Here is a 24,167-nt window from a genome sequence, read left to right as displayed (position 1 = left end):
CCCGGCTCTTTATAATTTATTAATTCAAGTTTGTCTTGTTAGAAAATAGAGAAATAATCAAATTCGTTGTCGAGAATTGATCTTTGGAGAATTTGGACAAAAATGTAAAAATCTCCATTCTGTTGTAGGGTGAGCTAATAGCTAATAGCCTTTGGCGATTTTGGTGACCTTTTTTTTTGGAAATCATTTGTGAACAAAGTACGACGACTTATGAACGCACCCCGTAAAAAGGTGTAGGCCGTGCCGTCTGCTATTTTTGCCACGTCTTGTGAGAAAGTGACAGATGTCTGTGTTCGATTGTGTTCGTTCGTTCTATGTCACGTTTCGTTCTCCCGCTCCCGTATTGTTCACTTTGTATCAGTAGTTATAAACTGCAGTTAGTAATTAAGCTCAGCTCTTAGAATTTCCGCGATCTCTTAAAATTGTATATAACGGTTTGTGTTACAGAGCTCTTTTTCTAAGGTCGAATTTGTTTGTCTTTTCGTTTCAGTGACGCACAATGTAAAATCCTTTTGCTTATTATAGTCTTCCTTGTTATTGCTTTAGCCTGTCCTTGCTAAGGTGCTGTGTGAACATTTTGATACCCCATAGATTTATATCAGCATAATAGTCATGTACCTGACAACTGTGATTATGAATCTCTCAATATTCATCATGCCTTCTGTACTTGTAGTATGTTTTTCATAATATTTCTCAGTTTGAACTTGTAATTGATATATTTTTAATTTACAGGCTGCAAATTTGAAGGCTTAGCCATTATGAATTCTTTCCCTAATGTGAAATTCAAATCATCTAACAATCTTAGAAAAAGAATTGTAGGAAAGAAAATGGGTCCCCAGACAGAGGACAACAATTGTGAAGTCATTGAAATGATTGAACAAATTCCTACATCTGATACTAACAAAGATGATGATTGGGAAAATAGTGAAGAAGGGGAATGTGAAGTCATGCTGAAGACATCATCACCAAAGGCTATCAATGATGATGTTGTTGAAGAAATTGAAGAAGGCTTCTGGCTACTTGCCTTTCAAGTATTCTTTCCATTTCTCATTGCTGGATTAGGGATGGTGGGAGCTGGGATTGTGCTTGATATCGTTCAGGTAAGAAAAGGAACATTTGATATCATTTTTCATTTTTTATGAACAGATTTTATTACAAAAACATGTATTTTATTTCCAGCATTGGAATGTCTTCCAAGTGGTAACTGAGCTTTTCATTTTGGTGCCAGCTTTATTGGGGCTCAAAGGCAATCTTGAAATGACATTGGCTTCTAGGCTGTCTACTCTAGCGAATCTTGGCCTAATGGATTCGCCAGATCAGCGCTGGAGTTTAATCAAAAGCAATTTAGCATTGATACAGGTATGTACAGTTTGTCTAAATCCTAATTCCAGGAAGACCTTTGAAGATTTGTCCCAAACCTCTTCTAGTGTCAGGCAATTGTCGTGGGCTTTCTCGCATCAATAGCTGCGGTTATCATGGGTTGGATTCCCGAAGGCACATTTGACATTTATCATGCATTGCTCATTAGCGCAAGCGCTGTACTTACTGCCTCCTTTGCAAGTTTTGTTCTCGGTACAGCAATATTGAGATAAACAATTTTTGCAATTGCGATACTTAAGTTTTCCTTTCCAAATTCATTTAGGTATTATTATGGTGGTTGTGATAATTATTTCTCATCGTTACAAAATTAATCCGGACAGTAAGAAATTATATTCATTTATTATTTATTTTCTTATTGAAAAAAAACCTATTTCTTCTCAGATGTAGCGACCCCAATTGCAGCCTCGCTAGGAGATTTGACCACTTTAGGGCTTCTTGCAGCAATTTCTACTTGGCTCTTCAATGCAATCAGTAATTTTTCTGTGAATATAGTTAATGGTGTGACTGAATGAATTAACGGAGCTCTGATGTTTTGTTTAGCAAACGTTGAAGCTGGTCTTTGGTGGATATCTCCTTGCATTCTATGTGCCTTCATCGCCTTGCTGCCATGGTTGGTTTGTGTTGCCTCTTCCAACTCATTAACTCGCGAAGTTTTGTCTTCCGGGTGGTCTCCCGTACTTGCCGCCATGACAATCAGCAGGTGAGAGTTACAAATCATACGCCTTATGTTCATCAAATATAGCTTCTGTTTTATGTTACCAGTATGGGCGGAATAATATTGGACTGTACAGTTAAGGCTTACAATGGAATAGCCGTGTTTCAACCTGTTATTAACGGGGTCGGTGGTAATTTGGTTGCCGTTCAAGCCAGCAAGTTATCAACTTGGCTTCATAAACGTGGACGACCCGGAGAATTTCCGGTCAATAGTGCGAGCGACAGAGTTGTAAGCTCAGTCTGTGTCAGCCCTATATCCGCTTTCTGTACAGGAGGAGTCCACGCTAAAACAGCTCGAGTTCTACTTTTACTTGTAAATTAGAAATCAAATTAATGATTTCTATTGTGGTAATAACAATCTCTATGTCTCTTACGTAGGTACTTCCAGGTCATGTAATCTTTACGCTTGCTATATACTACCTACAAGCAGGGCATACTAGCCTTACTCCGGTGTTTTTTGTGATCTACATGTTTTCTGCTTTTCTTCAAGTTAGTTTGTTACATAATAGGTTTTCTTATTGCTCAATTTATAATCGATTTTTCTTTAAAATCAGGTATTATTGTTGCTGTACATCGGTCATGTAATGGTACTGTGGATGTGGAGCCGCTCTATCGATCCAGATAATTCTGCGATACCTTATTTAACTGCGTTAGGAGATTTACTGGGAACAGCTTTTTTAGCACTTGCTTTTCATATCCTCTACTTGATTGGTGATAAAGATAGCGATGTTGGTGACTAATTACTGCGCACAATTTGACCCCAAATGTATCAAAATGCTTAACCTGACCCTAAACTCACAATGAGTAAAACTTTGTATGAAATTTTTTTTTTCTAAATCAAATCTAATTCTATTGCTATTCAATTTTTAATGTTTACTGTTCTGTTGCAATTTATCATAAATCTATGGAACAAGAATGTATTAGTGGTTATGCATTGCGAATAGACAATTATGGGATCACGGTATGAAATTGAGATATTAAATTTAGAAACCAGTGTCATACTTGTTTGGCTTTCTTAGGTAGCGTTCCAAATGCTGGAATTGCCATTTTTGTACCTGTAGCCACGGAAGTGAGATTGGCACCCTGGCTTAGTGGGACGGTTTGGTCCCATTTCGATTTCCTCTTCTTCTCTTCATCAGTCCCACCGCTGCTGCCCGATTTTTTAGGAGCTGTTCCAGACACAAACTCTACTTTTGTTCGTTCTCGTCGCTCTTTTTCGCGTTTCTCCATTTCTTCCCGCTGAACTTTGGAAAGGTTTTCGTAATAGGATTCTTCACCCCATTGATAAGGATCATAGATGGACTGCAAATTAAAAGTAATAGTTAGTTCTATCCAAGCAAGTAATCCAAAAAAAAATGACTAACAGGGGGATAATTAGTTCCAATTTCTTCTATGTCTAAGTGGTCAATAAGCTTTTCATAGATGCTGGGGTTTCGGAACTGCTTTCTTTGTTGAATTTGAAAATTCAAAGATGAAATATTTCTTTGTAACATGCTTTCATATTGTCTTGTAATTTTTTCTTGTAAATCAGCTGGACATTTTCCAGTAGGCTCTGGAGGGAGCAATTCTTCTCCAGGCAACAATTTGATTGGTTCAGCACTGGGGCTGACAGGTCTGCTGGATCTTATAACAGGGAACTCTACCCTGCTATTACTATCTTCTTCTTCCCCGTCATCTTCATCAGACATGGCTTCATCATTATTGTAGGAAACAAGACGTGCAGCAACACGTCGAATCTCAGCAGCTACATAGATAATTTGAAATTATGAATTTGAATGAGTAAGAAAAAAGTAGAATTACCACTTATGCTGCTCCCCGACTGTGGTGTGTTGGTCCCAGATTTATTACTCTCTGGAGTAGCAATTGAGGTAGCAGTATTGGTAGCTGTAGATTCTTTTTCTACATCCATATTTCCATCTGATGTGAGGGAGGATGATCTTCTTTTCCTGTCAGAACGTTCTTCATCTTCCCCTTCTGAGTCGGTGTATGTGGCCGTCAATGATTGCAACACTGAGATCGAGGATTTCGACATTGCACCTAGGGAAAATTCAAAAATATGAATTATGTGAAGCAATCAAATTATCTTCCATTTTTCATTTACCTGATGTTAACCTGTAATTAGAAAAAAAAATGGTTTCAACAAACGATAAAATCTTTTTCGTTGTTTTGTTGTGGCTGCTGCAATAGTGTAATAAAAATTATCAAACGGCGTTGCCAGTATTTGGAAAAATTGACTCCAATTTATTTCCGGAAAATTTGCCATTTTATAACTAATTATTTAACAAAACGTTAAATATTTTGTAATAGATGAAAATTTATTTCATATTCATGAAAATAAGCTTAAATCAATTGGAAAGACTTGCAGTGGTGAATCGGTGACGATAAAGCAAAAAGCAATGCGCCATTGCTATTTCATCATCATTCATCGTTTGTCTTACGATTTTCTTCTATTAGAAGGTGTCATCAATTTTTATTGCGAAATGCATGATACCGATAACCTATAAATAGCACCTCGGAAGAAATCTGACCTCAGTCCGTTTCCGACTTTGGCAGGCAGTAATACTTGCGACGGCAACACCGCGCTCAGAGCTTTATTCTTCCCATCCCGTCAACGTTTCGTCGCTTGCTAGTTGCTTGTTTTCTGTGGTTCTTGCCATCAAACTTCACCAAATTTTCAGCTACATATTTCTGTTGCCCACAGGCAGAAGAAACTTCGCATGTCCTTCCAAAATTTGAAAACTTTTGGTGAGTAAATTTACAAATCTTCGGGACCGGCAAAAAGGATTACTTGTAGTGTAATGTGGTCTTATACCGTGCTATTGGTTGCAGTAACAATATGGCTGACATCGCGTCTGCTAACTTCATGCCAAATAACTAATGAATTTTTCATTGTTTTTAAAACTTTAGATCCCTTCGCCGACGCCGATAAGGGTCCGGGAGAGGCAGTACAGGATGGTCTAGTTCACATCCGTATTCAGCAGCGTAATGGTCGTAAAACTTTAACTACTATTCAAGGATTATCTGCCGAATACGATTTAAAGAAAATTGTTCGCCATTGCAAGAAGGTATGTCAAGCAAGGTTTTGTTAAATGGACTGATGTAAATGTTTTGTTGCTCCAGGAATTTGCTTGCAACGGTACTGTTGTTGAACACCCCGAGTATGGTGAGGTTCTTCAGCTTCAGGGAGACCAAAGAGAAAATATCTGTCAGTGGTTGACGAAAACTGGGTTGGCTAAGCCAGAACAGCTCAAAGTTCACGGTTTTTAAGCATCTTGCAAAAGATATCTTACATATTCGTCATGTCACGTGCAAACTACCCTACCATGGCAGTTTTCAAGATGAGAAGAAAACAGCATTTGCTTGTTCAAAATCCAATTTCTCGCTTACATTTTGTCCTATTTTAATTTCTGGATGAATATTTGTGTGGCTACGGTGTTTGTCAATAAAAGAGAAAAATTTAATATTTTGTATTATTTATTTCTAATTGAGTTTTAAAGATGCCAGACAAACACAAAGGCTGGAAAAAGCTAAGAAAATGAGTTGATTGCGTAACATCACAAACCGATATTCCAAAGAACTAAATTTTATATAACTAATAGAAGGAATGACTGAACAAATGACAATAAAAACGGGAATAATTGGCAGTTTTAACAACACTGTAACAAATGAAAATGTTTTGTTCAGTGGATAATTAGGTATAAAAAATTTAAAATATAATTCTTCCCCTTTCAGAATCTGATGAATACTTTGCTGCTGGCTTTCTCTTAGAGAAATGGTCTTTGGAGATTGACAGTTGGGAGGAACAAGAAGGTAAGTAGTGGGTGAATTCCTTTATAACCTAACTAGAAATCGTTTGCCCAATTCTTGAATGGTCCACTCTGTAATGCCTTCTTCAGCAAAATCTTGTTCCCGTTGAACAAGACTAGCTAAGAGCTTATGAATCAACTGCTGACAGGTTGCCCTCTCAGAAGCATTGAGAAAATGTACAATTAGATTGAAACGCTTAATTTTAGTGAGCGCTTCCATCAACTTAATCACTGCTACCACATCTGTTACAGGATTGAAACAGAGGAGAGCTTCAAAAATTTCTCCCAACAGGGCAGTTGGCATGTCAATTGTAAATATATTATTTAAACCTGCAGGACCTATTTTATACAAAATCAAAAGCCTTGATTTTGTGTCTGATTGCTGCCAGGAATTCAGAAATTGAGCAGATATTGGGAGTTGATTAAGGCTGTAGTTATTTGCTGGTGTTGCTGCTGTTACTTTTCTAGCTTCACATGCCTCTGTTTCATAACTTTTTTTGCTCAATGCAATGTTATTCCATATTCTTCCTTTTTGTGGTTTGTTGACAGAAAGCGAGCCAGTTGGTACTGGTTTTAGATGAACTCCACGTACAATGTCTCTAGAAGATTTTACAAGATTGTTAGTGCTTAATCAACAGCGGAATAGACAAAATCTTTACCTGAATTCATCATATGAAACCCGCTGAGATATGGCTCTGAGTTTAGCCTCATTCTCTAGCTGACTGTGAGCATCACTTTCAAGGGCAGAAATAAGATCTTTTTCCATTTGAGCAAAACTTACTGGAATGGGCTCTGATGAATCCATTTTTACTATGTAGTTTTCTGTTTGGTTTGCTGTTTTTTAGGGGGAAAAAATCACTTTAAGTCTGTTTTGAAGTCAACAATTTTCTCGCGACTCCTATTGATCAAACAGCTATAATAATCATGGAACAAAGTTTTTCCCTTTCACTGATGACCTACATAGTTACCAACATACACAAATGCAAGCTTGTATTGAGCTTTTACTCAAAACTTGCAGAACAACTAAACTTTGACGTAATAGGAGGTAGTGCACTGATGACAGATTCCCTCGAAAATGCGATTTCTAATGGTGAATTCAGAGCAGTTATTATAAGTTAACTAAGTTATAAGTTAACTGGAACAAACGAAGGTAACGCGAGGTATAACGTCGTTTGTAGGTTAGCGTTATTAGCTGTTAGCAGGAGTGGGTCGAATACTCGAATTCATTATCTGCAAGATAGAATATTTTTACCGGTTAAGCTACGCATATAATTTAAAATGTTTTTGAGATTTTTAAATTAGTTAAAAATTTCAAAAATTCAGATTCTGAAATGCAATGACTGCCCCAAAACATATAATTTTAATTGATGGTAATTTTCTGAAATTTTGTCGTGTTTGTAATTTGAAATAAAAGCGCGAAGGAAATCGGCTGATTTAATTTAATATTTTTTTTTTTTTTTGTAAATAGTCGTATTTCCGTGTTTCCGAACTTCAACTTAACGAAAGAAAAACGTATACTAATGCATAGTTTGACGGGGTTAAACGTATGGGTCTGTGTATTTCGGCTGGTGCTATACGTTATGTTTAAACGCAACGGTTTTTCTAAATCCACACATCCAAATAATGATTCGTTAGGGGGACTCTACGAGGAATAATACATATGAAGGAACTTCACGAAAATAACATCAATAGCTTTTCTCGCCCATTTCTTATCAGATTTTATAATACATTTATCCGGGATTACAGATGAGCTGATGTCTGATGAATGACTGAGGGGGAGGAGGGAAAGAAGAATATAGCATTATTGGAATGAGTGTAGCCACTGCTCATAATGTATGTGATTGTTAGTATTAATCAGGGAAATGAAATATAGAGGAAGGATTCAAATTAAAAAGGATGCTGGAATTTTTAACGTGACTGCCAGATAATTATACCAATTATTATCATCACTACGATGGCCGCTATGATTGCTATAATACATTTTCTTCGACGTATTCTTGTCTGGAAACGAAATAGTAACATTTATTTTGCGTATCTTAATCTATTAAATTTTGAATTTGATTTACCTGATAAGATGCAGCAGTGGCCAATTGGCTAGTACCTTCTTCAACGCGCATTTGGGCAGTTTCAACATTAGCTTCAATACTGTCAATCATTTCACCTTGTTCGTGGACCATCGTAGCCAATTCTTTGAAGATGGTATTGACGTCAACGATATCAGACTGAAATTATATAAATTGTAATTAAATATCCATTAATTAAGTCACGCAAAATTTAGAAATTTTGTACCCTCCACCCCCCCCCCCCCCCATTCCAATCTGTCACCAAGGCATCCACCCCCCTCCCTTCAAAATGATCTTACGTAAATGACCTTCTTTTCCTTTCAACAAAAATTTTTGTAACGTTTTTCTCCGAAACAGACGGCAGGTAGGGACGTCAAATTTGCTTGTCCCCCCTCCTATTACTGTCACAATATTCAAGACCCCCTTCAGTGTACAACGTAGTTGTGGGCGCTCTCAATATTTAATTAATGAGTTAGTGGTTAATTAATTTTACCTCCAATTGGCGAATAGCTCTTTCGCGTTCAACAAGAGCTTGAACGTCCACCTCCTCTTCTTGCATTTGCATCTGGCGCTGCTGCGACGATTGGAAATGTTGAGATTTGGTCTCATCAAGTACAACCAAGGCCTCCTTTGAGCTCTCTGGAGGATTGAGGATCGAAGCAGTTCTAACTCTTTTGACCTGTGTCGTAACGATGGTAAGTGGAAAATTCCAATTTCTCTTTCATTAAGTGTTCTACCTCATCTTTTTCACGTTGAGCAGCTTCTCTCTGCAAGCTCTGAAAACTGTTTAATGCAGCTGTAAAGTCATTCAAAAGCCTTTCTCGTTGGAGTTTGAAGACCCTCTAGATATAAAATTGCTAGTTTAAAAGGATGATTTTGACGACATAGAGAAATCAAAAAGACCTGTTCCGATGACTGTAGAGAAATAGCACCCAAATCTTTCAATGATTTGCTGGTGTCTTTGGCCAACTGGCCAGTGTAATGCTGAATTTGATGCCTACAATGTAAAATACGGTTATTGATTGGGTTTCCATGAAACACATTTTATAACTCACAATTGGTTTCTAAGTTGTTGATTATCAGCTGGGGTTCCCAGTTGAACGACTATTCTTTGCATAGACGATGCTAGGAGAGAAGGAAAATTAAAACATTATATGCATCAATGGACAGTGTGATTTCAGGCAATTTTGTAAAGCTGTAAATTTACCATTTTGAGAAATTTTCTGTATATTCGTTCCGATTTGTTGAGACAACTTTGAGAAATCGCCTTCACGGCCGGCTTGGTAGGATGACGTGCCGAAATTGCTGTTAGCCATCTTCCATCAACAGTAAAAATGCTTGTTAAGGTTCACAAATGATCAAAAGCTATAGGCGAGATCAAGATAACGTGTTCAATAGGCCAATGACGCTAAATATTCAATGACAAAGTATATTGATGACTCAATGATAATCTGTTTGCAAATGACTTTGACAGATCAGCTGTTTGCGTTCTGATTTCGTTCTTGTCATCATTGATAGATGGCAATTGAATCATTGATTAAAAATATTTGAATGCTTCTAGGTCTTTTACGCAACTTTTGTATGAATTCTCCGGATACATTTATGTTTAACGGATGTAATTAAAAAACAATCCTGACGGGGGATTCCATTTGACAGACATATCAAGCAACGCGATTTACCGGTTCGGCAACTTGTTGTCCTATTTCTATGCGTTAATGTTTTTGTGCGTACTGTGTACTTGTGTGCAGTTTTAGATATGTCATGAAACGCGTCAATTTTTACTGCGTCGAATTTCGAATGAGATAATCACTAGGACTACATCCAACAATTTATTCTCGAATTTATTAGATAAATCTACCGTGGAGTGTGGAATATCGGTAACTACGGTATTTTAAAATTAAATCTCTAAAAAATTTCCAAAAACAGTTAACTCCCAGTTCTGCCGTATTCACCGAATAAGAGGGTCATTAAGTTCGTTTTGTGTTGTTTCCGTACATTTTTCAATTTTAAATAATCTCCTTATTTTAAGCTGACTTTTATTACCTCTTAACGAAAGAGGAGTGCCGTACACAATTACTTATGCGTCCCAGAAAGAATAAACCCCTGGCAAACGTCGAGTGATTATATATTTAAAAATATATAAGTAGATGAGTGATAGAGCATTTTCTTAATCTGCGTTGAAAAGCTAGCCCTGCTGATCCATCCATCCATAAACTTTTTCCTGTCAAATTGCTTCTCTTTGTCGGTATTAAATATTGAACGTAACTTTTTTAAAACGACCATTAAAAAATTTGCTCAAATTCATTAGAAATAAGCGCCGCAAACATTCCGATATCTATCGATTTAATGAAGTCTGTTGGTTGCTTGATTTGCCAAACCCTTTCTACAAATTTGGTATGCTGCAGACTCAAACCCAACGGGCGATATGTAACGGTTATAACAAAGCACTACACATAATCATGAAGCGGGACCAGCTGGATGTTTGACTTTCAAAGTGGGTTAGACACTTCAAGACAGCTATTACGGCAGTGATGAATCGGGTGCGGTCATCGGTTCTTTTTCTCAGAAGAAAAAAGGGAAAAATATGAATGATGTACATTCTTCACCTTTTTTAAAAAACAAAAATTAATGCCTTGCCGTGCTTGTACATTGTAGTAGGCTCTTATCTCCCATATCGACGATATGTAAGTGAAGAATGAGTCACGTTGAAAAAATTCCGACTAAAAACTTTTTAACCACCAAGTGTCTAACCTAAGGTTATTTGACGTCGTAGATTATCACCTAACTTGGGAAGCCTGATGCTGAAACGTTGCATGAGTAATTCATCACGATGTCTCAATCACGAGCTCACGACTTTTTAAAAAACAGCCGAGGACTCGTTATAGCTGGAATTTTCCCGTAAAGAAAATGGTGGCCATTACGAACCGAGTTAAAAGGAAGGATAGAAATGATCGCATAAATTTCCCAGCTGTTATAGACACGCACACGCTTGAGTTTTGTATTCACGTTCCATTCGATTTGCGCTAAAGGAATTGGTTCACACACACACAGACATTTTACAATAAACAAGTTGGAAGACTGGGCAAGAATCCCAGGAATTTCGTATGTCCATTTTGAGTGGTGGCGAATTCGTGATCGGTCGGGTAATCTGAAATCGCCTCCATGTAGGAAATGCAGAGCCGGGCGTGTTGGGCGATCAAATTGCTCCACAGGGTGTTCATCCTATCGACCGGCAGCCGTCCAGGACCGTTGCTATCCAGGCCTCGTTCGTCGTAGAAGAAGGAGCCCCACCTTTTGTAGGAGCAGAGGCCATCGATCGGGGGACTTTTCTTGGGTTGACTTTCGGCCGCCAATTCTTCCACCATGGCAACGACGTCCAATCGACTCGTGTCGGCGGCCAGGACATCCTGGATGAGATGATCGCCAAAGTAGAGGACCTTGGGGTGGTCCACTCCGCAGCACCAGGCCATGGAAGATTTCAATTGATTCCAATTGCCTCTCAAGTAGATTGTCTTATTGATGGGCAATAATTCTTCCAGTTCAATTTCCTGATCCTCGACTCCGCCCGCCGATGAATTGGAATGATTCCATCGCTGGAACGGTCTGTTCCCGCTAAAGAATCCAGGCTTTTTACTGGCGCAGACGATGTAATCGAAATAGTTTTTCCAATCGGTTCCCAGGCAATAACTGGCCACCCACTGGACGTAGTCGGGATCGGATCCACTGATGAGAAACGTCACTTGTTTCTTTTTTACTTCCGTCAACCATTTCTTGAGTCCATCACCGCACGGCCTCAGGTACAATTCCGGATTGAGTTTGATTTTCGGGTAATAGCCTCCAGCGTTCAATTTCAAATTATCCCTTTTTTAAAAAATAGAAACCACGAATTAATTGATTATTTCTTTTTGATTATGTAAATTTGATGGGGGAAAACCTGCTGAACATTTCGACCAATCCGTAGAGGACGTCTTTCCAGAAATTGTATTTTTCTAGAGGTTTATTGCCGTTGGCGTAGTCTAGCAAGTCGACGATGCGTGCGCACATGACGAGTGCGGGTAGATCGAAATAATCTTTAAACGGTCGATACTTTCGATGGATGGGCCCTTCGGTGGCGTCGATGGGATCGGCGGCCATTTGCCGGAGCGACTCGTCGGATCGTAGAGGTCCGTATTGTCCGGTGATTTCGGCGTCCGTCATCACCCGGGTCCCGTGACTGGCACGAAGGACGCGACCGTCAGCCGACAGTTTGACGAAATTACCAAAGTCGACATCCATGACGATGCCTTTGTGCAAGAAATTGGCGTCTTCCGCCAGAGGTCTCTTGAGACGAGCGTCGTAGCCTTTCTCCCGGATCAAATAATCCGCCAGAGCTTGATATTCCTATCATTCCATTATGAAATTAATCAAAATTTTTAAAAACCTAATTAAAGCAATTACAATTTACCATTTCGAAAACTGCTCCGAGTCGGTACCGACATAAAGTGTGATCCTGTGTAATTCACAATTTTAATTAAATTCACTTTCTAAAAACTTTTAAAACGATTAACGGAATGTGTGTACCATGTCGAATCCGACGCAGTCGTAGTGTCGTATTCGAAATATCGATCGACCTGTTGTACTAGCAGCGGCCATCATTTGATGTTTTTGGTCAACCTGCTGCTCTGATCGACTTGTTTACGTGCACTGACTTTTTTAAACGTAAAGATTGGCGTAAGATGATGATGAACAAGGTCCTTGTCCAACTCACGCAGAACGCTGTGCCAAAATATTTTTTCGACTTGTTTTCGTTAGTGAATCAGCATCGTCGTTATCTGTGCTGGAACCACTCCAATCAACAACGGGACGGGATGACGGGACGCCTATCAGCTGTTGGGTCGGCAGCAACAAGTTTTCCTTTTTCTTTTACCGAGCAAACAAATAACGAAATTGTTGAAAAGATTCAAAAGAATGTTTTGGGAAATATGCGACTTGGCTCATGCTCTTCTAGTTCTAGCCAGTTTTTTTATTTTTTTTTCGTATTCGATTCCCACGCGGGCTTGGCCCTCTCTGGCGTTTGGGAAATGATCGTGACCCGTGTCGTGATCTACACACAACAAAAGGCCTTGTTTGAGAGAAAGCGTGAACTGTATGGCCTTCCGAGTCGAATAAGGGATTCTTTCACGATCTCTAGCTAGGCAGAGAGTCTGTGCATTACAGCCCCAGCAGAAGTAACCAGCAAGTAAAATGTATAACGGGAGGCTGAAATGCGAAAGAATGTCGTTTTCCATTTTCTTTTTGTTTCCAAAGAGGGGCGGAGTCGGTGTCTGACCAATTGGGGGAGAGTCACGTGGTGTTGACATTCCAACCGCCTGATGGCGTCCTAGGTACAGCAGACGGCATTTTCGCTGAGCCCAAAGACAAAATTGAAAAAAAAAACCCCTTCAAAATAAAATAATACTCTCCCAAGAAAAAAGAGTTATTAAAGAAGATAAAAATATATAAAGGTACAAAAAAAAAGTGGGCGTCGATCGATCAACTCCATCCTCGGTTTTAAAACCCAAAAAATTAGAATCCCCTTTGGCTATTTTGTGGCTATCCGAAAAAGTGAACCAAAACCACATTCATCCCGACAGTGTGGAATGTGTGTACATTAAAAATACAGTGTGTAAATGCGTGAGTCCCGTGTGTGTGTGTGTTCCTTTAAGAATGGCGCTGAGTCTATTTCGTGAGACTCACACACAATCAGCTGTTTTGTTGTTCCCCCCCCCCAAGAGTGAGCCCCGGGAGCGTGTGTGTGTACAGTGGGAGTGGTCCGTTGTGAAAGAGGGGAAAGAAGGCGGTGCCAAATGGTGGAAAACATTCCTGGCCGGTTCTTAGCCTCAGAGTTATAGAGTAGAGCCGGGCGACTCTCTTTTCTGTCTGCAGCAGCTGACAACAACACACACACACACACAAGAGAAGAAAAAAGGAACTAAGTCAAAAAAAAGGTTGTCTGTCGAATTCCTGAGCTACACCAACCGCACACAGTTGTGACTTTCTCATTCGTGTTCAGATTGCCGAGTCAGTCGGTTCAGCTTCTTCTTCTTTTTGATTTTTCACGTGAAATTATTCAGTTTGTGGGTGTGTGTGTGTTGATCATTGATTTTGGGTTGTTGTTGTTGTTGTTGTTGTTGTTCGGAAATCGATCGCCAACGTTTGCGCGCGCGCGTCGTGTAAAATCCAACCCCCAACAGTCGACGACGCTATGGAGACGCCGTTGGACGTGCTGTCGAGAGCTGCCACGCTCATTCACGATCAACTTCACAAATCAACTGCCAACAAACACAAAGGTAAAATACCGAAATTTCAAATTTGTTTCGTTTCGTTGTTGAAAGGTAGAAAATAGGAAAATTGGGATTAAAAAGATTACAGAGGAATGTGGTTCGGGGACCAGGTACGAAATATCAAATCGAATTTTTATTTCTTTTTATTTCGGTGTGCGTTCCGCGCTCACGGCGGAACAAAATGTCAGGAATGTCAATGTTATTGGGATTGGTTGGTGCTAGCGTTCCGTGCCCTCCAGCCATAAAGAAAGTCACTTTTTTAACACACAGACACGCTGTTGAAGTGTGTGTACTAACTGTGGAATGCGGAGAGTCTGTCAAACGAGTCTCCCAATCAACACACACAAGGATTTTTGATATCCATAAAGAAATTGGGTTGGCCTTTTTTGGGGTTGTGTGTCTGTCCTGTCCCCTTCATAATTTCAGGAGGCGATTGCATGCGACACAAGGCTGTGTGTAGGGGGTAGTAGCAGCTGTACGGGAAAAAATATATATCGACCAGTTTCCCTTTATATATGCTCCCCTTTTTATACTTTTCTTCCCCTCGGTTATAACCCCCCACTATGGATAGTATGTCCGTCCTTGTGTGTGTGTGCCCCATCTGCCCGTCCGATCTCTATTTTTCCATATGTTGACGGCTATTTACAGACTATTAAAAAAGTCCCACGCAGGCTTGTACACATGTACAACATTCAGCTTTTTTTTTCCTTATAACCCAATTGTGAACGGAAAATGGCTGTTGTACTAACACACACACACACAGCCGGCCGGATGGATGGAAAAAAGGGGCTATCCAACACCCCCCCCCCTTCTAACTTTGGTGTCCTCGTGTGTATGTGTGGAACGATCCGGTTTCATCTTTTCGTTTTTCTTCTTTATAAATTTAATGAATCCCAGTTTCCGTTTCCTCCTGTTATTTCCAGTAGTCCCCCCTCCCTATCTATTAAAAAGTTTATTTTACTAGGAAAAAACGAGAGAGAAAGAAAAGAAAGTTTTAATTGAATTATCTCCAAGGACCTTAAAGGTCATCCGTAAGCAATGCAAGCACAAATGTTCACCATCTCTCTTTTTTGAAGTAGTAGTTAGGAGAGCTCTATTCCTTTTCTCTTTTTCTGTTGGCAACGCTGACTTGTCGCTTTCCAGCGTGAAAAAGCTATAACAAGAGGATTACCGTGCGCATTCCTGACTTTTTACGCACTACGGGGGCTATAGGCGCAATGGCGAACGGTCCCCTTTTCACGCTCTGTAAAAACTTGAGAATTTCGGGAAGAGCACAGCAAATGTTTCTCGGTTTTTTTTTTCAAAAATAACTGGACTTGTGCGTAGTTGTTTATTCGACCGCTAGGTGGCGAACAAAAAGTGATAATTTTGGCCGCTAGATGGCGTGGCCTACTGTTTCGACCAAAAATAAAAGAAACGAAAAAAAAAGAATAAAATACAAAAAGGTAGAAAATGGCGTCCACGTGATTAATGGCGTCGACTCGAGGCATTGACGGTGGTCGATTACTCACCGAGACGGGGGGAAACGTGTGAGAAAGAAAGGAAGTCTTTTGTGACGAATAACACAGTAGTATCCTAGTAGTAGTAGTAGACATTTTTTATCCCCCCCTCTCTGATGACGTCAAGCCCAGGAAGATAAAATAAAAAAGAAAGAAAAGTCTGGGAACTCAACCGACACTGATATTCACAGTCGAAGGGATATTTTTCAAAATTAACTGGAAAAAAAAGACGAATGGCAGACCTCAAGCCAACTCGCACTGATAATATGAGGCCGACCCGAAAAGAATCGATTACTTATTTTATTTCTTTGATTATGGTTTCTCCGAGAATCTCAAACCACTAAAGGAAAAAGTTATTCGTGCAATTTCTGTTGCCATTTCCGCTTTTGAGGTTCAGTACCGAGAAACCTTTTTTATTTTATATTCAATGAGTCAGAGAATTGTTATTAAAAGAGATGGTCCCCAACACAAAAAAGAAAAATTCGTTGCGTCGGTAGCCACCTGTTGAACCAACCAATCACGTGGCCTTCGCATGACTGATGAAAAAAAAGCCCAACAATTAACGGTGGATTAGTTAAAAACTATTTTCTGAGACAATGAACTTGTCCAAATTTTTTTCGTAGACTCGAATTTCTACCAACAACTTTAAAAAGCCTTTCTCGTATTTATTATGATTATTATTATTATCATTTTTCTGGCCAAGAAGAAGAAGAGGGGGGAGAAGAAGAAGAAAGGGGGAGGTATTAGGGACAGGTGGCGTACCTGTGGTGTGGCCAACCGCGTGGTTAGAAGAAGAAAAATCCTCTCGGGGCGGCTGTTGTGAAGCGGTGGCGCTGCAATCTGTGGCGCTTCTTCTTCTTCTGCATTTCGTGTTGGCCCACTATCGAAAAGGCAGGCATTCGAGATGCGGCGCCTTGTGAGACGGCCCGCGCCTTTCCTCCCTCTCGCTCTTACGTCCAGTGTGTAAGTTTTGTGTGTGTGTGTGTGTTTGTTAGTGTTTTGTGACGTCATAACGCATTCAACTTGACCCGAAAAACTGGCTTCTGTGCACCCCGTGTGTGTCTTTTGTTTCGTTTGGTGCACCTGACGCGCTTCTATGACGCTCGTTCTCTGACGTCTTCACTTTGGTCGAATTGGATTTACACACACACACAGTTTGAAAAATTAAGACACCAACGTTTTTGGCTCTAGTTGATTGACCGAGTTTCTGGTGTAATGACGTGACTCGGTCCAGGTTGCTGTGCGTGTCGGGATTTTGTTTGGCTTTGAATTGAATCGGTTGAGTGTTGTTTGGGGGATCCTGTCGTCGAACGCTATTCAGTTGTGTCTTTCACGGGGCGAACGGCAGGCCGATGGCCAGCCACCACGAACCCAGTCAACAGAGAGTTCCTCCTCCTCACGATCCTCCTCCTGCGGCCGTCAGACCAAAGCCTTTGTGGCAGCCGTGGTCAGATAGCGATGGTGATTACCTACTACCTTCCCCAATCGTTTTGTCATTTTGATTGGTGTGGAATTGAATCATTTTTAATGCTTTCTTTTTAATTAATAGATGATCGGGATTTAACATCCAATCGGGTCGGTGCTGACAATGATGGGGGTGGAAATAAAGAACTCCCGACGAGGACCAAGAAAGAACGAAGACGTCACGAACGCCATCACGAATTGCTTTCTACCGCCGCCAGGGCTCGCAAAGAGTAAATTACATTTAACTTTAATTCCAATTCAACTTCATTTTCATTTGATTATTTTGATTAAAAAAGGAGAATTCCGGTGGAAACGGCTGATGAAGTGGACAGACCGTTGGATATGAGCACTGGACGTCGAGCCTCACCTCCACCTTATCCAGCGGCTGGATCGTCAACTGGAATCCTTCCGTCCTATCCGCTGAGATATCCCAGTCCACCGGATTACGGAAGTTCATCAGGTCCTCGACCTTCTGTCATCACTTGCGCTTCCAGTTTGCGATCGAGTCCGGCTCCCAGCTGTCCGAGTCCTTGCGGCAGTACGAGCTCGTCGGCCTCCCAGTCAGCTCGGACAACCACAGCAGGCAATGGATCTCCTCCACCACCACCAGTTCGCTCGCGTCCAACAGCTGACGGAGAGGCTAGACTTCCTCCACAACGCCGCGAAATCATTTCCTCAGGTTCGTTTTCTATTATTTTTCTTTGTTGAAACAAAAGGAGGGCCGTGTGTGTGTGCTGGGCGATATATGGGGGGTGAGGAAAAGCTCGTCTCTCGGAAGGTGAAACTTTTAATTACCTGGAAGAAGAAGAGGAGGAGCAGACGGGGCTCACCAAAGATATTTTCTCCCCTCTAGTTCAGTGGCGCCACCGAAAAATAAGAAAATAAGGAGGCTAGCCTCGGGCGAGGTCACACAGGTGGACGGTGGGGGGAAATCACGAAGACAATGTGTGTTAGATGTACCTAACCAACAACCCTCGTGTGTGTGTGTGTATATACCACCACCCCATTTTCTGGTTCCTTTGTGTGTGTGGATTTTCTCCGGATCATTGCGCTCCACCGCACTTTTTGATATCGGTAACTTACTTTTATTTCTTCAGGAGGGCTCCTATAAGGAGCCGAGCCCCATATCTAGCGATTGTTTCAAACAGGGAAACAATACAAGTGCAGAAAGAAGATTTCTTTTATGTTGGTCGGTTCTTTCTTTTTCCGAGCCAATGCTAATTGCTGATTGGGAGGAGTTTTTCTCTTCTCCTGAAAAAAGAAGGTGGACCCTTCTTCTTCTTCTTCCTTACTCTGTTAAAAGGGGTCAAAAGTCCCGCGCGGCTGTTTACCATTTTTCAACGTTAAGGGAAAGAAGAGAACCCCCCATACCCTCAAGGCCGATCGATATATTCTTCCTTTTTACCTTTCGGAAAGTGTTGATGGGGGGGAGAGAGAAGATCACAGGTAAGGGTCCAAAGAAGAAATCCTACCCTTTTGCTGGAAAAAATATCTACAACAATAGTTGAAGAAGAAGAAGAAGCCAAAGAAGAGAAGTTGGATGAAAACTCGGTTGAAAACGGAATCGAACCAAGCGCTTGAAGCGATGAAGGTCGCCCTTCCATTTGGTCTTTTCTCTTTGTTGGAGAAGAAGAAAACGTTTTCATTCATGGGGTGCTGTTGGGCTCCTATCTTCAGGAGGGTTATAGAAGGAGCGTATGGACGCGCCAGCCAGCTGTGTGTACATGCTGGACGATCGATAATCATCAACACCTTTTAGGAGAGAGGGGAAAATAGATGAGAAAAAAAAAGAAAGAAGTTTGGTTGTTGTTGTTGTTGTTGTTGTTGTTCGAAGGCCACCACTTGACAGTGGGTCCCTTTTGACCAGAGTTCGTTGACATTCAGCTCACGACTCTCGAAAAAAAAAGGACGACTGACATAATAATAAAACGATTTTCATTTGTTTCTTGACCAAATATAGGTATGTGCGACCCGGTGATTGACGAACATTTCCGGCGATCGCTGGGCGAACGTTACACTCACCTGTTTGCTTCGTCGTCGCCATCGTCTTCATCGTCGTCTACCTCCAATTTAACGACCACCAATGACTCATCCTCACGCGATGGTGGGGCGGCCAATAAAATGCCGTCCACTGTCAACGTCACAGGACTTTCAGGTAAAGAAAAAAGGACAACATTTTTATATTTGTTAAAATTTCTTTCATTTTCTAACCTTTTTTTGGTTTCAATAGTGGATGATCATTTCGCCAAAGCCCTTGGAGAAACTTGGCTCAAATTGCAGAGTGAAACCAAGGAAAAGGAGGCCAACACCGACTCCCAGCCAGGCTCTCCACTACCGTCATCAGCCCAGCGACAAGGACTTCTTCTCACTTAATATTATTTCTCTTTTATTTTTCAAATAATCGATCACGAAAATATTTTAACGGTAGAGAGTTTTTGTGTGTGCGTGTGCAAAAAAAAACTAAAAAAAAAAAAACAGCAAACTTTTAATAATTAATTAAAATCCGAAATCAGTTCCAATTTGATTATTTATTAGATATTTTTCAGTTTGTTTTAAATAATTTTTTTTTGGCCAAATTTAAAAAAAGAAAAAAAAACTTGATGTGGTATTTCGATTTTTCAACTTTTTTTCAAAATCCTCGAGTTGATGTGTAATTTGTGTGTGTGTGTGTGTTTGATGTGACAAAAAAGATTATCTTTCCATACGTGATCTTTTTTTTTACCCCCCTCTCTTCTGTTGGAATTCCTATCAATTATAATATTTTTTTCTTTGCTTTGTATTTTTCGATTTAATTTCGATAGAGAGACATTTTCCTTGACATCTCGTTACGACATTGTGATGACATTCAGTTCTAGCGAGGAATACAATGTGTGAATAAATTTCATATTTGCTAATCTAATCTGTTGATCCTTCCGACTCTTCCGGATAATCCCAATCCTGAATTGAAAAATGGATTAATTCAAATTTGTTTGCAACATTTTCAGAATTGGGATAAAATAATTTACCTCGATGGTAGCAATGTCCTTATGAAGATCGGCTAATCCAGACACTTGTTCCAGGACATCGGAATCATTGAAAACCTCGGCTAAAAAGGTGTAGCCTTTTTCGGCGTAGCGCTGGATAACGAGCGGTGAGCAAGCCGTGCAATTGAAAAATGCTTCCGTCGCCGGAAGCACTTGCTGGTGTCGGTGGAGAAAACCTCGAATCGAGTGAGGTACGACACCGAGCGGGCTGCTATTAATCGCTTCCTTCTTTTCCAACTCTTCCTGCTGGTGTTGCTGGACGGTTGTCATGGCATCGGTGGAAATCTCAGCCGACGCGTTTCCCCTGTCGGAATGAAGAAAATACGGACGGATATTATTACTCGAATGTCTTGCCTTTGGCGGGTAACAATGAGCAATTGCAATGATATGTTTGGTGTCGATGTACAAACGAAAACGAACCCTTGAGGATGTTGGAGAACAGAGACCATCAATTCGACAGCCAATCCGGAGGCGATCAGAGAAATGCCGGGTCGCGTGACGGTACATTGTTGATCAAGGGTCCGATCTTTGGTCGACTGAATGGACAAGAAAAATATATATAAAAACAAGTTGGAAGAATTCCACGTCAAAACGTCACGATATCCAGACCCCCTCCCTTTGCGAAAAAATAAGAATACTCACATTGCCAGGAGCGACAACGTCATTGCAGAAATAACAGCCCAGCTGGCGACCAGCCAGAGCTCCCCGCATGACGCCTTTCGATTTTTCAGATTGAACTTGACCGGGATTCCACGGCTCTCTTTGTCCGTGACGCATAACCAAATACGTGTCAAAGCCCAAGGCGGCATTGATGGCCAGCTGTAAACAGAAAAAAACTATTTTAAATAAATTTTCTTTTTTGTGAATGAATTTTTACGTCCTTAAACAAGGAAACTTGTATAAAAATATAATAAATAATTATTTGTTTTATTATTTATTATTTTAAAAACCTTTCCGCGATAAGCAGACAACATGGAAGGCAGCCAACGACTTTCTCGCGTGTCAGTCAACAGGAAGACGACGTCGTGCTCATCGATTGCGTCCGCCAACATCTGGACGTCCTTCTCAACTTCTTCGGCATCCGTGACGTAATGGCCAGGCATCGGAATGCGCAAATCGATCCCTCGACTGATCTACTCCAATTAAAATCACATCAATTTCGAATAGAAAATTTAAAATTTGGGATAAAAACAAACCATTCCAGGGAAGATTTTACGTAGAGAATTTGCAGCGCTTTCAGCTTTGAGTTGACCTCCGTTGAGGCAATTGTCGAAACCGAAAAGCGATTGGCGTACCGGATTGGAATATGAGACTCGTCCGTTATCGATAAATGTAATGTGACGGACTCCCCATGCCTAAAACAAATGTGTAAATAAGTTGAATTCAAGTCGATTAAATTGCATTTATTAATTGTGTGTGTGATACCATCAACGTTCTGGCGACGTAACAACCAAGAGTTCCAGCTCCGAGGAGTAGGCATTTGGTATTTTGGATGAGATCCAGGTTGAGCTCCGGTAATAAACGCCATTTCATCAACTTCAAATTGAGATCGACGGCTGATTCGGCCAAGCGTTCGGGATCCATGGAATTGCTGAGATTCACCGTTCGAGCTCCAAGTTTGCCCCGTTCGTTCTTCTCCCAGCCGAGACATTTGGGTATGGAATCGGTCTCGCCAGGATAGACGACATCTTTGATTTCTATTAAGAGACTAGAGCCAACTCGGCGTTGTCCGTCGCGCACTCCATCACGCCAGCAGAGAATAGAGAGGCCAACGAGACGTTCTTTATGGTGATGAGCTAATAAAGCTAAAAGATTTCGCAGTGGCCATCCGGGGTTGGTAGGTAGGGAAGACGGGTCACAAAACCCAATCCACGTAATATCTTTGAGATTGGCCAGTTCTTTCAAAGGATGGCATTTGTATCCTAATTCAGTATTCTTCTCAACCACAAAAGCACTCTGACCATGTGAGGACTTGAATTCATCGTAAGCCTGCTGGAACTGAAGAAGCTGAAAGGAATATTCGAGGTATTAGTAAACATTTGTCTCTGCATTCACTTTTAAAAGGACACACCTCTTCTTTTGTTAAAACTTTGTCCACTTCTTTAGGTTCGTCATTTAAGAGGATTTTAGACGGGAAAACCAGTGTTGGAAAGGCAAACCAATAGTAGAACTGATATTTCTTTAAATCCTATTTTTATAAATAGTTAGTGGCATGAAATGTATTATATAATGTGTTTTGTATGTTACTGCAAATGTGAGCAAGAGAAAACGGGTTAGGAGACTAGGGTTTGACAGAGCTGCTCCACTCAAAATGTCATTCCAGATTTGTTCACCACACTTGTTAATGGCAGTTTGTTTGTTGATTTCCTTGAAGGCCTCAAGGGTGTTTGTGTTCTGTAGGAGTCCCTGACAGAGAATTCCGTTGGTACTCACTGCATCAGACACCTGACGACTTCAGAAAGCAATCTTTGAAATTTAACTATCAGCTAACAGATAAATCTTGCTTACTTTTCGAAAGAAGAGTAATCAACGTTTAAACAGGCGGGAAGCCTTGACGATGTAGACTGATTTGTATAATAGCCAGTGATCTCAACAGGTTCGTCATTCAAAGCATAAACATCAATTTTCATTTGAGTCAACTTGTGCCAGAATGAGCTAGAGATAACGGAACTGAAGGGTAAAAACTGCAGAATTTTTTCATTATCCACCGCTGATGACATGTTTCCGCCTTTTGTTTCACTTCCAAATCAAAACTTCTGGAATTTGCATCCGTTCTTGTTTAGTGTTTACGGGCGTCCCTAAACTGCGAAAGCGAAACGCGAAACGCGAAACGCCTAAAAGGCGAAACAGCTGTGCGAAACGGACCCAAAAGTTGGGACCCTGTTTCGCATTTTAGTCTTTGGGTCCGTACTAAACTGCGAAATCGGTGTGAGCGAAACGTCGCAGTGTAAACGTCTTGGTAGCAGACGACAATGGACGCCGTCAACAAACAAATTGTTAAGAGTTTCAAATTTTCGAGACTTCGAGTTTCGCGCACTTTATGGCTGGTCTATTTGTGTGTTGACCATGAATACGGAATACCTTGAATGCAATATGCAACAGGTGTTTTAAATTAAAAGATTGGTATAAAAAAATTAATGGAACTTCTCGTTTCCATGTAGGCTATCAGTATCAATCAGACCTATCATTCTTAATTTTAAGGAAAGTTTTAGCTGATTAAATTTTAGCTTTATTTGGAACATGGTAGCTTTGATTTTTAGCTTGATATAAGGCACTCATACTGTTATGACCGATTATTTCTTTGTGCACGTACCTACTGGTTGATTTAAATTATTTAATGTAATGTATAATCCCTGGGCCATTACCTAATATTTTATTATTTAAAAATATCACCATAACACGCTGCTCTATGTCTTTCATTAGTTTAATAATCGTAAAATGCGCATTAAAACATACAGGGGTAGTGGCGAAGAAATCGAATTTGATTGCCCCCCTTCCTCCTTTAATGCCTCATCATAGCGGGAGACAATGAAAAATGGCGGCAATCTCCGTCAATTTGGACCTCTGTGGAGAAAAGGAAAACTTTTTGTTTCGCAAGATGTTTCGCTCTTTAGTATGCCCTCCGGCATTTGGTCCCGCGAAACGGTCCCAAAATTTTGGTCCGTTTCGCACAGCTTTTCCGCATTTTAGGCGTTTCGCGTTTCGCGTTTCGCTTTCGCAGTTTAGGGACGCCCAGTGTTTACTAGCTCAAACGTCAAAAACCCGCCATCTCGTGTTGACAAATTCGACTACAAAAATATATTCGGTTTCGAAACGGTGACCTGTTTAAGTCTCAAGAGATTGAAAATTCTTAACGTTATTATATTTTGCTCGTTATTATTTGAAACCTGCGTGCTATTAAATTTTAATCATGTAC

At 40.5% G+C, this 24,167-nt stretch overlaps 8 protein-coding genes across 12 annotated transcripts; 3 read left to right on the top strand and 5 right to left on the bottom strand.

The window, feature by feature from the left end:
• The first annotated feature begins 250 nt into the window (after positions 1-250).
• On the top strand, positions 251-3,058 carry LOC124203981 (solute carrier family 41 member 1-like). Of its 3 annotated transcripts, XM_046600941.1 has the most exons (11): positions 251-434; positions 547-672; positions 733-1,100; positions 1,180-1,359; positions 1,428-1,572; positions 1,643-1,699; positions 1,762-1,851; positions 1,921-2,080; positions 2,143-2,407; positions 2,473-2,583; positions 2,649-3,058. In XM_046600941.1, the coding sequence occupies exons 3-11, from the start codon at positions 759-761 to the stop codon at positions 2,832-2,834; spliced, it is 1,536 nt and encodes a 511-aa protein (XP_046456897.1). In that variant the 5' UTR covers positions 251-434; positions 547-672; positions 733-758; the 3' UTR covers positions 2,835-3,058. The 3 variants fall into 3 exon arrangements, with proteins under 3 accessions (XP_046456897.1, XP_046456898.1, XP_046456896.1); XM_046600942.1 differs by lacking the exon at positions 547-672; XM_046600940.1 differs by having other exon boundaries at positions 251-672.
• LOC124203993 (SAP30-binding protein-like) lies at positions 2,996-4,300 on the bottom strand. Its single transcript, XM_046600969.1, has 4 exons — positions 4,196-4,300; positions 3,895-4,131; positions 3,459-3,838; positions 2,996-3,396 (listed from the first exon to the last, which is right to left on the bottom strand). The coding sequence occupies exons 2-4, from the start codon at positions 4,124-4,126 to the stop codon at positions 3,091-3,093; spliced, it is 918 nt and encodes a 305-aa protein (XP_046456925.1). The 5' UTR covers positions 4,127-4,131; positions 4,196-4,300; the 3' UTR covers positions 2,996-3,090.
• Positions 4,301-4,509: 209 nt separating this feature from the next.
• LOC124203972 (eukaryotic translation initiation factor eIF1) lies at positions 4,510-5,555 on the top strand. The gene is made up of 3 exons (XM_046600904.1): positions 4,510-4,839; positions 5,002-5,159; positions 5,215-5,555. The coding sequence occupies exons 1-3, from the start codon at positions 4,812-4,814 to the stop codon at positions 5,359-5,361; spliced, it is 333 nt and encodes a 110-aa protein (XP_046456860.1). The 5' UTR covers positions 4,510-4,811; the 3' UTR covers positions 5,362-5,555.
• LOC124203971 (coiled-coil domain-containing protein 103-like) lies at positions 5,551-7,062 on the bottom strand. Its single transcript, XM_046600903.1, has 3 exons — positions 6,861-7,062; positions 6,560-6,798; positions 5,551-6,499 (listed from the first exon to the last, which is right to left on the bottom strand). The coding sequence occupies exons 2-3, from the start codon at positions 6,703-6,705 to the stop codon at positions 5,926-5,928; spliced, it is 720 nt and encodes a 239-aa protein (XP_046456859.1). The 5' UTR covers positions 6,706-6,798; positions 6,861-7,062; the 3' UTR covers positions 5,551-5,925.
• Positions 7,063-7,432: 370 nt separating this feature from the next.
• LOC124203970 (syntaxin-7-like) lies at positions 7,433-9,450 on the bottom strand. The gene is made up of 7 exons (XM_046600902.1): positions 9,171-9,450; positions 9,019-9,088; positions 8,867-8,960; positions 8,701-8,805; positions 8,457-8,642; positions 7,967-8,122; positions 7,433-7,901 (listed from the first exon to the last, which is right to left on the bottom strand). The coding sequence occupies exons 1-7, from the start codon at positions 9,277-9,279 to the stop codon at positions 7,809-7,811; spliced, it is 813 nt and encodes a 270-aa protein (XP_046456858.1). The 5' UTR covers positions 9,280-9,450; the 3' UTR covers positions 7,433-7,808.
• Positions 9,451-10,947: 1,497 nt separating this feature from the next.
• On the bottom strand, positions 10,948-12,662 carry LOC124203963 (5'-nucleotidase domain-containing protein 1-like). The gene is made up of 4 exons (XM_046600883.1): positions 12,524-12,662; positions 12,408-12,452; positions 11,898-12,343; positions 10,948-11,824 (listed from the first exon to the last, which is right to left on the bottom strand). The coding sequence occupies exons 1-4, from the start codon at positions 12,596-12,598 to the stop codon at positions 11,020-11,022; spliced, it is 1,371 nt and encodes a 456-aa protein (XP_046456839.1). The 5' UTR covers positions 12,599-12,662; the 3' UTR covers positions 10,948-11,019.
• A 1,475-nt stretch (positions 12,663-14,137) lies between these two features.
• LOC124203964 (transcription cofactor vestigial-like protein 4) lies at positions 14,138-20,112 on the top strand. 3 transcript variants are annotated; one of them, XM_046600886.1, is made up of 5 exons: positions 14,138-14,271; positions 17,314-17,458; positions 17,525-17,907; positions 19,189-19,383; positions 19,459-20,112. In XM_046600886.1, exons 1-5 carry the CDS (start codon positions 14,187-14,189, stop codon positions 19,599-19,601), a joined length of 951 nt encoding a protein of 316 aa, XP_046456842.1. In that variant the 5' UTR covers positions 14,138-14,186; the 3' UTR covers positions 19,602-20,112. The 3 variants fall into 3 exon arrangements, with proteins under 3 accessions (XP_046456842.1, XP_046456841.1, XP_046456840.1); XM_046600885.1 differs by lacking the exon at positions 14,138-14,271 and adding an exon at positions 16,536-17,225 and having other exon boundaries at positions 17,528-17,907; XM_046600884.1 differs by lacking the exon at positions 14,138-14,271 and adding an exon at positions 16,543-17,225.
• On the bottom strand, positions 19,997-24,066 carry LOC124203961 (ubiquitin-like modifier-activating enzyme ATG7). Its single transcript, XM_046600881.1, has 11 exons — positions 23,995-24,066; positions 22,760-23,041; positions 22,499-22,703; positions 22,323-22,439; positions 21,677-22,258; positions 21,448-21,606; positions 21,202-21,384; positions 20,894-21,070; positions 20,672-20,787; positions 20,234-20,555; positions 19,997-20,165 (listed from the first exon to the last, which is right to left on the bottom strand). The coding sequence occupies exons 2-11, from the start codon at positions 22,969-22,971 to the stop codon at positions 20,124-20,126; spliced, it is 2,115 nt and encodes a 704-aa protein (XP_046456837.1). The 5' UTR covers positions 22,972-23,041; positions 23,995-24,066; the 3' UTR covers positions 19,997-20,123.
• Positions 24,067-24,167: the final 101 nt, after the last annotated feature.

The sequence above is a fragment of the Daphnia pulex genome, chromosome 10 (genome assembly GCF_021134715.1).
Source record: "Daphnia pulex isolate KAP4 chromosome 10, ASM2113471v1".
Lineage (NCBI taxonomy): Eukaryota > Metazoa > Arthropoda > Branchiopoda > Diplostraca > Daphniidae > Daphnia > Daphnia pulex.
Note: the sequence above shows the minus strand (reverse complement) of the source record. Positions and strands in the feature narration are given on the sequence as shown.